This window comes from Sander vitreus, chromosome 7, assembly GCF_031162955.1.
Source record: "Sander vitreus isolate 19-12246 chromosome 7, sanVit1, whole genome shotgun sequence".
Taxonomy (NCBI): Eukaryota; Metazoa; Chordata; class Actinopteri; order Perciformes; family Percidae; genus Sander; species Sander vitreus.
This window is the reverse complement of record NC_135861.1, coordinates 20445639-20459416: the sequence shown is the minus strand read 5'-3', so window position 1 is coordinate 20459416 and position 13778 is coordinate 20445639. Positions and strand designations below refer to the sequence as shown.

At 41.6% G+C, this 13778-nt stretch overlaps 1 protein-coding gene across 1 annotated transcript; it reads right to left on the bottom strand.

Annotated features, from left to right (window-relative positions):
* Positions 1-267: 267 nt before the first annotated feature.
* bhlhe23 (basic helix-loop-helix family, member e23) lies at positions 268-951 on the bottom strand. Its single transcript, XM_078253988.1, has one exon. It carries the CDS (start codon positions 949-951, stop codon positions 268-270), a length of 684 nt encoding a protein of 227 aa, XP_078110114.1.
* Between the last annotated feature and the right edge of the window lie 12827 nt (positions 952-13778).

Genomic DNA, 13778 nt, shown 5'->3' with positions numbered 1-13778 from the left:
ACATGGCCTGTAGTGTCTGTAAAGTACAAGCGACAAACTTAATCTTACAGGAAGGCCCAATACTGTTTATTTTATATGTAGCGTTTGTTAAATATGGATAAAACATTGCAGTATAATTACTTAACAATATTTTAAGATTATGCATTAGACTAAACTTGTTGTATTTTTTTACAGAATGATTTAAAAAAAAAAAACTAGAGTGGGAGAGAGAGAGGCATGGGTGCAGTAGCCTATAGGTAAAAGTTCAGGAAAGAGAATTAAACCAAATCAAGGCTTGTCGTTACAGTGTTTGAAGAGGCTCGACGGTGTCCCGGAATAAGTAGTGCACTTTTCGGCACAGGTGGCGAGTGTGGAGCCCGAGAATGGGTAGACGGCAGCCTGTCCAAAGGGCGCCAGGGCGGTGGGGATTGGTGAATTTATGGTCTGTCCCTGGTTCAGATACGCCACCAGCCGCCTCATCTCCTCCAGAGCCTGAGCCTGCATCAGGATATAGTTCTTGGCCAGGAGGAGAGTGGCTATTTTGGAGAGTTTTCTCACCGAGGGGCTGTGGGCGTAAGGGATAACAGCGCGCAGGCCGTCCAGTGCGTCGTTCAGATCATGCATCCTTCTCCTCTCCCGGGCGTTGATGCTGAGCCGCAGGGACCGCTGCTCCTTAGACTTTTTAGTGAGGGGGCCCCCGGGCTTGTCGTCCCCAAATGACGAGCCTCTCTTCCGCGACTCTAGCGAGTCGAAGCCGTCCTCGTCGTCGCTGGTGTGCTCCCCGCCGCTCTCGTTGGACTTCGCAGTCTGCCCGGAGAGGAAGTCGTTGGCCGGTGTGAGTGGGAACCGGCCGGGACTTCCAGCACCGTGGCCAGGACCGAACCCAAAGGCTGATTGGCCGTAGCGCTGCGTCAGGTCGAGGAGCGCGTCGTTGCTGATGGACTTAAGCAGGTTCTCTTCGCTCACATTCATTTTCTCTTCCAGAACAGATTCTGACCAGGAAAAGTCTACTCTTCCGTTTGTTTCTCTATCCTATTTGTTGTTTTGAAAACTGTATGCTGTACTCACGTAGTTCTCTCCAAGAGTTGCAGTTTTCTAGGAGTTCCTCTCTTCCCTCGCTCCTTTCCTCTGTCAGTGCAGTGACTCTTCAAGAAGGAGGCTGTGAATCTGAAGCTGAGCCTCTACAAGCATTCACTCCTCTGTACACCGCGCTCCCCCCTTGTTGCGCGCATAGCCCACGTTCAACAACACTTCTCTAATTGTGCTCGGTCCCCTCGTACGGTCGGTTTCCTCTCGCGCGTCTTTCGTGCCCTCCCTCGCCTTGGGCAGATTGTGACTCGTGCTCTGCCCTGCTCGCAAGTTAGTAGAAGCACGAGGCCCGTCGGGATTATTTGCCCGTCCAATCAGGGGGGCGTTTTAATTAACTCGGGAAGAGCGCGAGTCTACTCCCAATTTCAATCATAAAGTGATAATTGCAACGCAAACTGACACGCTGCCCAGCCACACTGCTCTTACTGTATTGTCCATTATTGTTATGTTATTATTATTTTATCACCATTTTGAACCTGTGCTGTTGTGAGTCATTTAAATAAACTTGAAAGGAGAGATATTTAATCGTTAGTTAGCTACAAAATGCACAGGTCACAAGCAACATGAGCTCAGTGCAAACCTTCATGTAGCAGTATCAGGCTGATAGGTGGATATAATATACTCACCTGTCTGAAGATGATGTCTCTCTGGATCAGAAACACACAATGAGAGATCAAGTACGGAGCAGGAGGACAGCGTCAGGAAGGATGTTTTATGATTGAAACAGGATGACCTTTCCATTCTTTTTGATACAAACTAAAAAGATTTGCTTTGGAACTACAGTACATGTAAACAGCAGTGATAGATAGACAAGATGGCAGTGACGTACACACTAAGTGCTAGGCTATGGTTCGCAGCTTGCTCTGGACAGATCAATAAGCTTATAGGTAGAGGTTGTGCCCCCTAATCTCCATTCACCTCGCATGTTAGCAGAGTCAGCACTGGCACCAAATGTTTAGGAGCAAGTCACCTTTGCAGGTAATGTATCTTAACACTGGCTAGTCAGTGATCTGTGAAAAACAAATAGCTTCAATTTTGTCTGTCAGCGATATCTCATATAAGCTGCTATTAATATATATTCAAGACAATATTGTATAGGCTACATACAGGCTTTTGCACCATCAAAAGATGCCACATGCTATACAAAACGTCACTGAACTCACTGCTCAGTAAAATCCTATAGCAGTATTATAGGCCTAAGGTTAGTGAATCAGTGAATGTTTGTTATAAGAATCAAAATCAGACATAGCACACAGGTCATGTATTAACAGATAAGTAAGTAAAAGGTCTCCTGAGGCTAAGAAACAGGTGTCGCAAGTATGAAACTTAAAAGAGAAGGTAAGACTGCCACTCAGTGTCCAGTACAGAGAATTACACTATGATAAGGCTTCCCGTGTGACAATCTACAGCTCGACTTCACATATGGCTTTCTGCAGGTTGTATTCTACAGTATGTTCTTGGGGCAGTTGTTTAGGTGATGGTGCCACCTTGTGGATCTGAGGTAAACACCATCTTAATAAGATACAATAAACGTTATTGATCCCACACAGGGGGAATTCACTTATTACAGAGGAAAGAAGTGATTTAGCGATAAATAAAAATGCAAATGAGGTCAAATAAAATATCTATATATCTATCACAGATATGATGTGGGTTAACTGTTTTTTTTGTTAAATGTTTTGTTTTCACTTGGTCTCGTCCAGTGTCAAGTTTCTGTGTTTAGTTGGTTTCATGTTTTCTGTGTTTTCCATTTCCTGTTTTATTTTGTAGTCTCTCTGTTCTCTTCAAGGGGGTTCTCCTCGGACTGCGAACCTCCTATGGCGCCATTTTGATGCTACCAAGCTATCACCTCCCGTTAGCATTCCATTGACTGCCATTCATTTTGGCGCCACTTTGACAGCGAATAACTTTACATCTGAAGAGTTTAAAAACTCTATTTGTCCATTGTTTATTTCTAAAGAAACACGACAGTGTATAAAAGGCTCCATTACCTTGTACCTCACGTTATGCTCCGTAGCAGACGTTTTTGTAAAAATAGGCTAACGATTGTGTCATAACCACGCGACTTACTGTCGCATAGTAGCGGAATTACCGTATAGTACAGTAGAAGCGCGCAGGCAGTTTCGTCTCACATTAGCTGTTTAAGTGTAATTACTAATGTTAACTAGCATTTTAGTTAGCAATAATTAGCCTGTGCCTATGTTATCTCCTTACATATACCTACGCTCTCCGTCTCTGCAATATTCGGAATGATTGAGATTTCTCTTGGCACAGCTACCATAAGACTTATAACTTTCAGACACGTTGCTCACGGCACATTTACGTCGTCTCTCTCAGTTGGAGGCTGCGCAGTAACGCTCGGCGCTCACCGGAAAAGTGCATCTAATGGCCTTCACTGGTCTCCGTCCAGAGCAACGGGATCTGTTGGTCCATTATATATATGCCAATGGTTCTCTTAGGTGTTGTCTTGTTTTACTTCCTGTCTTTTGGTTTTCCCGCCTTTGTGATTGTTTGCTCCGCCCTGATGTCTTTCACCTGTTCCCTAGCCCTAGTGTCACCTGTCCCTTGTTTGCTCGTTAACTCTTGTATTTAGTATTCTGTGTTTCCTTTCTCTGTTGTCAGGTCATTGTATTCTGTTTCATGGTCGTTTGTGGAGTCTACCCAGTTGTCTCTGTGTTTCCAATTTTGGTATTACTGTTTTTTTTTTTTCCTCCTCATTCTGGAGGGATTTTTGCCTGCTACCTTGTGGACTCCTTTTGTTTGTATGGACGTTTGTATATCTTTGATTTTTTTTAATTAAATCCTCAAGCAACACTACTCTTGCCTGCTCGCTGCATTTGGGTCCTACACATTCTCTGAAATCGTGACAGTTGGTGGTTCTTTTTGAGGCCATGTGTAGTCCCCCTCCATTAAAAAAACTTGTGTTTTGCTTACTGTTACTTGACTTGGATGTTTGATATTCACTGTCTAGAATGATGTATCTATTTGCAGAGTTTGACACCAGAAAGCTGTTTTCACATTCATCTGCTGAAGTAGAAACGTTTCTCTATGCTCATCTTAAATCTGGGTTTAAAGTGCATGATTTTAAGACATCACAAGTAATTTGGACACCAATCATGGTCTAATATGCAACTTATACAAGTGTGATGTGGTAACTTGACTTATTAACCAGTTTATTTAACTTTTTTGTGTCAAAACCATATCAGACACAAATTCTTATTCAAAACAGAGCAGTGGCGATTACGTAAATATTTCAGTGTCTTTTAGTGAGTGAAGGTCTATTTGTTACCACTGATATTCTTTGCATTATGTTATTTTTAAAATGTTGCTCTTTTTCACATTACATATACTGTACGCTACTGCATCTTAAAACCATAGACTGTAAAAATAAGCTTAAAACCCACTAATAAAATAGTGATTACCAGACTTTCATTTAAACTGCCACATCATACTGGTATTTAGCTCCTAATTACTTTATTGTTTAGCTGTCACTGTAAACGGGATTTAAAGTAGTCATTGCCTGAATTGTTAAACAGTCAGAAGCACCGCCAAGTCCGATACATATATTTTGCATACCTCTACATGAGGTATGCCTTACATGACATACTGGCCTGATTTACAAAGTAATAATAGTCAAAGGTTTTGAATGGTATAATTGATTCTAATTCAATAATGTGTATTGCTAAATAATTGATTTTAATGCATTTCAATGTATTTAATATAATTTCTCTGTGGTTGTGTGTTCATCAGTGCTGAATACAGTCTAGCAGTGAACCAGACAGCAGGTAACAACCAAGCAATTACAAAAAATGTGGGAACGATTATCCAAGAAAAACCTTTTTTAAATGTGAAACATTTCATCAAGTAATCGTGTAATAAGTGTATGTGTGTGTGTGTGTGTGTGTGTGTGTGTGTGTGTGTGTGTCAAAAATACAACATGCTTCAAAGTTTCAACTTGCAGAGAGCACTGCAGCAAAGAGTTCTCTTTATCGTGTGATGATTTTCACTTTACTTTACTACACCCACAGGGTAACGTACAATACTTTGGCCAGCAGATGGCAGGAGAGCCCATGAGTTGACAAACAAAATAGACCTACTTCAAATGCAGAATGGACAACACTATTAAAATCAATAAAAACAATTTAGTATCACCTGAGGAAATTTTTTGTCATTTAGTTATGTTCATTCTATCCCATGGGTATCTTGATTTTAATCATGTTAATCTTACTATGGTACAATTACAAAAGCTATTTGTAAACGAGATGCAGACAAAAAGAAAGCGTCACTGTTTGCACTTTCTGAGTCCGTTTAAAAAAGCTAAAAGCATTCAGTACAGGCAATATTGGTACAATTTCACCTCTTCAGGCCATTGTGATCACATCCCCTAGTGCTCGACAGAAAGCACTACACACAGTCGTCACCTTTCTCCAGGGGGGATTGAGAACTAAAAGCTTCTGATTCACAGAGAATGGAAGAAACGCAAAAGTGTCAACACACCAACTAATAATTCATGGTGCTTTTAAAGTCTGTGTGGCAGCTCGTTGTCGCCATGGCAACTGCTGGCTCAGCTGCCATACAATGGTGGCATACCACATTTGGAGAGCATACAATGCAGTGACAGAAGAGGACCACCATGGGGCAGAAACGTATTTTCTATTGCTGAAGATATGGTGATGCTGCCATATTTGAAAGGAACAATGCATGTGTGCACACGTGTGTATGAATACATGCATGGAGATGCATAGTCGCAAGCACCCCTACTGTGCTGTCAATGTGCTGTATCAACCTTACACTGTCACTGTTATGTGTGGATTATTCTGTCCCGTGGATGCTGTGAAAAAAGAGAAGGAGCATTTCGTAAGAACAGGACACATGTTTTAGTGTTGACTGGTATTGACATTCACCAGGTCTTGATTATTGCTAATATGTTTTATATACCCAGCAGCATCCACACAGGAGGGTTTTCTCTCCAGGCTGTCATTCATATCCTAATTTTCAACCCCACTCTCTCTGTCTGATTCTCTTCCCCTTTCTCATACATACACTCCTCTCTCTCTCCCCCTTTCTCTCTCTTTCTCCCCCTTTCTCCATGCACACATCAAAGTGCCGCTCTAAGTAAAGATGGAACAGGCTCCTTTGATCTCTCCCTGCCGGCTCTGATTAATGTTTGGATTTACAGTGCAGACCTACAGGGACCTGGCAGCCATGATACCCTTCTGCTGCGATGGAATCTAGTTTTCCTCAAAACCAATCACAGCCCTTGGTTTTATTTATTGCTCCAATCATGATGCTTTTCACATAGGCACTCACAAAAGAATGAAACAAACCCAAGCAACAAAACTCTTTCGACCTCAAGCGCCCAACCCAACGTCTCCAAAATCCCACCGCTGTCACAAATCACAGGACAGCATACCTGCCCAATCAGAGAGACTTCACAAAGTCTGCTTTGTAAAAGTCTTTTCACTCACTCAAACCCTTTGCTTTATCTTAGAAGAGAAAGAAAGTTACATGAGATAGATGAGGACTGGTGTGGTAGGCCACATGTTTGATCCAGCCAGTCTTGGCAGTCATTGGTAATGGTGGTTAAAGTGTTGGTGTTTGGTGGGAGGTTTGCTGCCGATGACGGAGCAAATGTAGGAAACATTAAGCATTGAGCATCAAAGGACGTGTTTGCATGGCACACATTGTACTTTGTGCATTGCACATTGCACCCACGCCGAAAAAGTAAACAATGTACCCACTCTGCCTTTGTTCTTTTTACCCCAAACCTCTCTCTTCCATGTCTATCCTCACTCCTTATTTCTTTTCTCTCCAATTTGTCTCCCCTCACTGCAGTGCAATGCAGATTTTTCACAGGGTGCAGGTATGGTAGAGATAGGCGGGGTAGCATGAATAATTGTTGAAGATATTTTTACTCTGACCCACTTTGGAGTCCCTTTCGCACCCCAGCCCTACTCTTTCTTAAAGTGCTCATATTGTGCTTTTTGGCTTTTCCCCTTTCCTTTATTGTGTTATATATCTTTTTGTGCACATTATAGGTTGACAAAGTGAAAAAGCCCAAAGTCCACCCCAAAGGGACTTAACCATCTTCCAGAGAAAACACTGTTCACAAACTGCTCCAAACAGCTCTGTTGTAGTCCAGCCTTTACTTCCGTGACGAACGCGCGTCACTTTGTAACACACGTTATAATGCTCACCTAGCTGCTAGCGTGGCACTCCCTCATGCGCTGCAACTGACAAGCTAGCAGTACTTACTGCGCATGTGCGACTCCCAACAAAGATGGAACAGAAGTGAGATGTGTCACTCTGTAGCTAAAACAGAGAGCTCAACACACAGGGTGAAAAGAGGAGCTACAGCAATGTGCAGTACAACAAATATATGGTGTTTTCTGAAAATTAAACCACATAAACCTATTCTGGTACAACCTCTAAAAACAATTATGAACCTGAAAATGAGCAAAATATGAGCACTTTAAGTCAACATGTTTAAAGGAGCACCACAAACACATGAACCAATTCACCGGTGAGTATTGTGTACTCAGCTGCCAAATCAATCACTACAGCTATCTAAGAAAGGTTTGAGTTGTTCGTAACCAGTATTGTGGCTGAGACCACAAAAGCATAGAATCTACTTGGCTGTGTTACCACAATGCTCACTTACCAGCTTTATTGAACGATATTTTTGAACATGCGTAATACTAATACTAATCATACTTAAAAAGCGTTATCCTGGAAATGTACTTCCGTTGATCCAGACTATAACTGTGTTGATGCAATGTGTATAATTTCTACGTACGTATGTTGTATCATGACAGCAGCAGAAATAAGAAATTAATTTATACCAATACAAATAACAATTATTATAAATAAAAAAGCTTTCCATTTACCAAACTGGGGCAGCAAGTCACCCCAAAGTCTACAGGCAGCCAGGATATAGCAGGCTAACAAGTACTGAGATTTTCCCTAAGCTGTCTCTGCTGTATTTTTCAGCATTCCGGCTACAGTTCGGCATGTACTGGAAGTGTTGAGGGCAGTGAGTGTGCACGAGAGCTGATATCAACATCAGCAGAGTCGAATCGAGTATATAGGTTTGTACAAAGATGCTCAATAATAAAAACATTACTGCACCAATGGTATATAATTGTATACACTTCCTGTCTCCAAGTGCAGACACATTTTTACACAGCTATCATCCAATATTTAGCATTACGGAAATTAGTTAGCTGGGGCATTTGCGAACATTAATTGACTAAGTAAAATTTCTCCTGACTTTAACCGTCTAAAAGAAAAAGAAGCCATTTAGTGTAAGAATTTTCGGAAAAGATATGGGGCTTTATTTCTTTTTTTTTTCAGTGACTATGGGATGAAAGAATCTGTCATAATCCGTGCTCTCATTCACTTCTCCCATCGGTGCGAATAGACTGGATCTGCGCCAGTCTCCTAAAGGGACGGGGCAGTGGCGAAACCAACAGGACACAGATACAGGAAATGACTCTAAGTGTGCCCACTCCTTTCTGAACCCTCTTTGGTAGCCTATGTAGTACTGAACAGTCTCAGCAGAAAGCTCATATAGCTACAGTAAGCACTGAGGGGAAAAATGTGTCAGTCAGTCACCACCTGCATTGCTTAAAGCAGTCATTATGCCTTTGCATTTCCTGCATTACGTTACCAGCTCGCTAGCTTGCTAAATTATTAGTCTCAGTGGCTTCTAGACGCCGACAGTAATGTTAAGGAAGAGTCTTTTGGCGTCCATGTTGCCAATGCCAAGCAGCGATGTTCTCAATGTAACCACTTGAATGCCGAGCATATCGTGGACACGACTTCCCATGTCGTGACCACAAGCTCAAGAGTTCCATTTGAAAACATTTTTGAAAAAGCCTGTAGGAAGAATATCAAGGCAGCAGGAGGAGGATTAAAGATGTTGCACAATTTCTTCCAAGGTTTCATGGTTGATATAATCCAAATGTGTCATGCAACTTAAATTGGTTTTAAGTGGATGCATTATTTTAGTTTTTGGCAATAATCTCAAAGAAGAACGACTGCCACGCATTCCTCAGTTCTAAATAAAAAATGTGAAGTCTCTTTTTATAAATATAGTCATAATGAACCTGGAGATTTGTTTTTTTGCCACCTGCGTTCAGCTTTTCAACACGCTTTTCTCAATTTTTTAACAACATAGCATTTCTCCATGGGGCTCTTTTCTTACCATATACTACCTTTACCTCAGTGGGGGCAATGGCATCATTAACATTTGTAATTTCAGAACTGAAATTATCTACAATATCATTGACTGAAACCCAAGAGAGGGCAGGTGTAAAAGAGCCTGTATGAATAATTCACAGGTGTTTTTAGCCAGATACCGTTTTGTGATTACCTCTGATTGAACATGTGTGTGCACAGAGGTAGTCATCTTAAAGAAAACACAGGACAGGTCAGAAAAAGCAACATCAGCCACTACAACCGTAGACATGTTAAGACCCTTGAACATGGATATGTCCAGAATGTGTCCCTTATTGTGTGTGGGCTCAGAATGATGTTTTCACAGCTGGGTCTGCAGCCAGAATAATTGGGATTCAAGTTGGTGACTTGTACTAAACAAGCAAATCAAGACTTGCAACCTGTTTTATTGATAAATGTTTAATCACACTCAATTATAATGATGTTGGAGCAATACGTCTTTCAAAGATTGAGAACTAGTATTTTTACAGCCTGTGACAGTGAACCAACATATTGAAAAACAACACACAGAAAGCTATTCTGGTTGCAGCATGCACTACCACTTGCAAGCTATGTGTTATCTAATAGGCCGCACAGACTGTGTTTAGAATATCTTTTTATGTGAAGCAGGTTGTAGCTGCCCATTGAGAGTCTCCCCTTAAAACGTCTTTGTCTTAATGCTAAACTAAGATAATAAACTATCTCATAAATACTAGTTAATCCATAGTTACTGCACAGACATGTGATTATAAATCTTATCATCTAACTCTATGCAAAAAAATATCTGTGAACATTTTACAAATGTTACATTTTTCTATCAAACGTAGAAATACAAAACAGTTTACTTTTCTGAGTTAAGAGCTACTTCTAAGAGCTAGCTTCTTCTACTCATTACTGAATATACCAGGTCTGATATTTTTCTCTCATTGCCTTCACGTCTCTCTAAATGTGTTTCCTCACTCCATCCTCATGAAACTTCCACAATTATCTCCAGGTCCAAAAAGAAGAATAAATGAAAAAGAGTTTTAAATTAACATTGAGGTTATCTTTTTTTTCCTGCTCTTTAAAGCTATAGTGCAAAGCTATTTTGTATAAATGAAGGTCCGTTACATTCAAGCCATTGACTGGGTAAACCCAGCCCGATCTGCAGCTCAGGGTGGGAACCTGTACGTTTATCTATCCTGCTTCCATTACAAATTTGCGGGAACCAATCACAAACTTATTTATCCACCTGGCGTGCTATTGGCGGGTTTAACACGATGATGATAGAGAAGCGAAGGCAAGCAGCTTTTTGTTTACATTCAACATGACGGTCACCGAAGCGCAGCAACCCGTTGATGCTGCTGTCGCTGCTGTTTTAAAAGATTTCAAAGGCAAGTTTTCTCTGAAAACGGAACAGAAACTTGCCCTGGAACAATTCCTACAAAAGAAGGATGGGTTTGCCTTACTACCGACTTTTTTTTACTACTGACCGGCTTTCGCTCTGCCTCGCTCTGCAAAATACGTCACCTGGATCGTTGGTCTGATTGGTTGAAGGACTATCCAATTGCGTACAGAGTCATTTGAACTATGCCTGTTGATCACGCCTCTTGTGCAGTAGAAAATACAGAGCAGACTCCCCAGACTAATGTTCAATCTTAAAAGATTGAGCTTGGTCTGGTGATAGCCAGACTAGCCATTGCCAAAATAGTTGATACAAAGCTAATTAAGCCCATCAGCTCCACAAAACTCTCTCTGTATTTCTCAGTATGGCTATGTTTACAAAATGGTTTCATCCGGTGACTTTCGCATGCAGAAGTTTGAGTGATGCGTTTTACATCACCGCTGAGAAAGGACAGCAACAGCATTTAGCTTTGGAGACAAAGAGCAACTGCGTGGAGGAGGGGTGGGGGTGGTGTGCGTCAATGCTCCGACAATGTTGTTGTTATTACGTCCTCATGGGGTCAACAGAAACTACGCACTATAGCTTTAAGGCCATAACATAGGTGTGGTTCCTATATACTCTACTATAATTTCTAAACAGTATATCATTTACAGGTAGTATCTAGAAATAACCACAATGTTATGTGTGGAAGACTTCAGACATGAGATGGACTCTAAGACGTGACACTTGAACTTGTATTTTGTGACTTATGAATCATCTTTGAGTAACATAAGCTCAGAGGTAATATATTCTCTTTTAACGCTGCTCTGTTTGAACACAAACACAACTGTTCATAACAAATGGTTTATTTATAATGCAACAGTGAGCTGAACTTAGGCAGTCAAAGTCATTCTTGCAAAGGCTTCAGAAAAATACAAATAAGGCAGACATAAACATATCAGACATAAGATTTGAAAATTTTACCTAACTTCAAATTTCAGATTCCAAGCCTTTAAATTCTGAATGTTATTGAGCTGATCTCAGATCAGAACTCATTTTCTTCCCATAGCTGCTTCCCACAGCGTCTTAATCTTCTATTTCTTCTTCTTCTCAAATATTATTCTTTGCCTCTGTAATGATTTTGAGACATTTGTTTCTGTCAGGGTTTGGAACATATAGATAACAATGCGCAAAAACACAAAAGGGACATGCAATGAATGCAAAACTGACCTGATGTGTGCTCTGTGCTAATTTAGAGAGATCTGAAAGGTCCGTGCCAATTTCCAGCTCAGTGCTTCTGTTATCTTGCCTTGCTTATCCTTTTTCCCCCAGCTCTGCTATATTTCTCTCCCTTTGTCTCTCTGCGCAATAGTTTCCCTTTCCTCCTCCATGTCCCATGCATGCCCACCTCCACCCCCACACTCTTCCCCATATTTCACAATGGTAAAAGTCACCCAGAGTTTTCCTTCTAGGGTTTTTGCGGACAGGAAGTCCATATTTAATGAAGTGACTCTCTTGTTAAAATGCTTTTAAGTGCTCCTGTGCAGGGCTTCAGGCTGGAGCGGTGGTGAGGTGGGGGCTGAGGCTTTTATTTATTCATTGGGCGGTTCAGTGCCTCTTCCCTGCTCCAGCTCTGTGAAGAAGGGAGAGGATTAGAGGAATGAATCCCCCGTCCCTCCCCCACACACACACACACACACACACACACACACACACACACGCACACACACCCTTCCTCCTTCTCCCTCGCTGGCCGTGTTCCCTCCCTCGGGGGACACCCCTGTGTCAGTCCACATTAACATCCATCAGAGCATGGTGAGAGAGCTCTAGAGAGAGATGAACCTGGGTCCAATCGAGTCGCACATCAATGCATGAGTACACGGAAGCACACGCACACCCATATACACTAAGATGCAAGGCAAGTGCACGCACAGGAGCATGCACAGAGTAACAGGAGGCACATTCTCAAACCAACACTCTACTAACTATTAGTTATGAGTCACGCACTCAAAGCATCTCTGTCACCCTACTGCTGTTCATGCCTTAAGCTACACTCAAATTCAGTTTTGTTCATATAGCCTACTACATTCAATTGGACTGGAATCCGGAGAGCCCTCGAACATCTGAGGTACACAAGTGCATCTGTCCCCTACTTGATCAGTAGGCGTATTTGGACAAGTTTGAACAAGCATCTGAAGACTCGGGAAAACAGACGGAGGAGAAAGGAGACAGAAGAAGAGAAAGTTTCTCTGAGCGAAGGCTGAGATTGTGCGTTGTGCTGATTCCTCTCCTCTTTGTGTGAACTTTGGGGCTGTCTGCTCCCTCGTTATCTCTCCTCGCTCGCAGAATGGGAGGGGAGCTGGGAGTCTGGATGAAAGAGGCATATCATTAACCAAGAGTGTTTCTACAACAAAGCGCAGACTCCATCAAATCCCACTCATTCCCACACACTGGTGTCACACTTATCATTCCTGCACTGAACTGCTGTGTGAAAAAAATGCCCTCATTTGTCGAAGGAACACACAATTTTTATTGTCAGCGGGGCCTAATATGAATTCCTTTAATATTTTCCTCTCTCAAATCTTTGAGAATTTTGAGATACTAATGTGTTAACCGTTACTTTGAAGTGCATTATTTTATACCTTACGTATAGTATCTACAACAAATGCTCATATCTAAAATTGGATTACGTTTGTTAGGGCTTGACTGTGTGTGTGTGTGTGTGTGCATGTACATGGATCCTCATTGGAGGGCTTGACTGTAGCCATGCAGAGGGATGCAGAATGTTTCTAATTCACCACGCTGACCTAGATTCCAAATCAGGCACATTAAAAGAGAGATGTTGCCCCCTGTCAGCACACACACTCACACGCTCAAACATGACAGATTTCCTATCGTCACTTCGTACCTTGAAAGATTCAACTACTGATTTGATCCATTCACACCAATAATTCCCATCTTTTTTTCTCATTTCAGAGCTTCAACTCCTTTTCTCTCATCTTGGAACATAACATCAAACTGAAATGTTGAAATGCAAATTCATTTTCCCAACTAGCTCAGTTCGCGTGAACTTATAATTGGATTCTGACTATCAATATAAAAGCTTTCCTGATCCTCATCATTCAATCTA

Coding starts and splice junctions, on each gene's coding strand:
- bhlhe23 (XM_078253988.1), bottom strand. CDS start 951: ATGAATGTGAGCGAAGAGAACCTGCTTAAGTCCATCAGCAACGACGCG.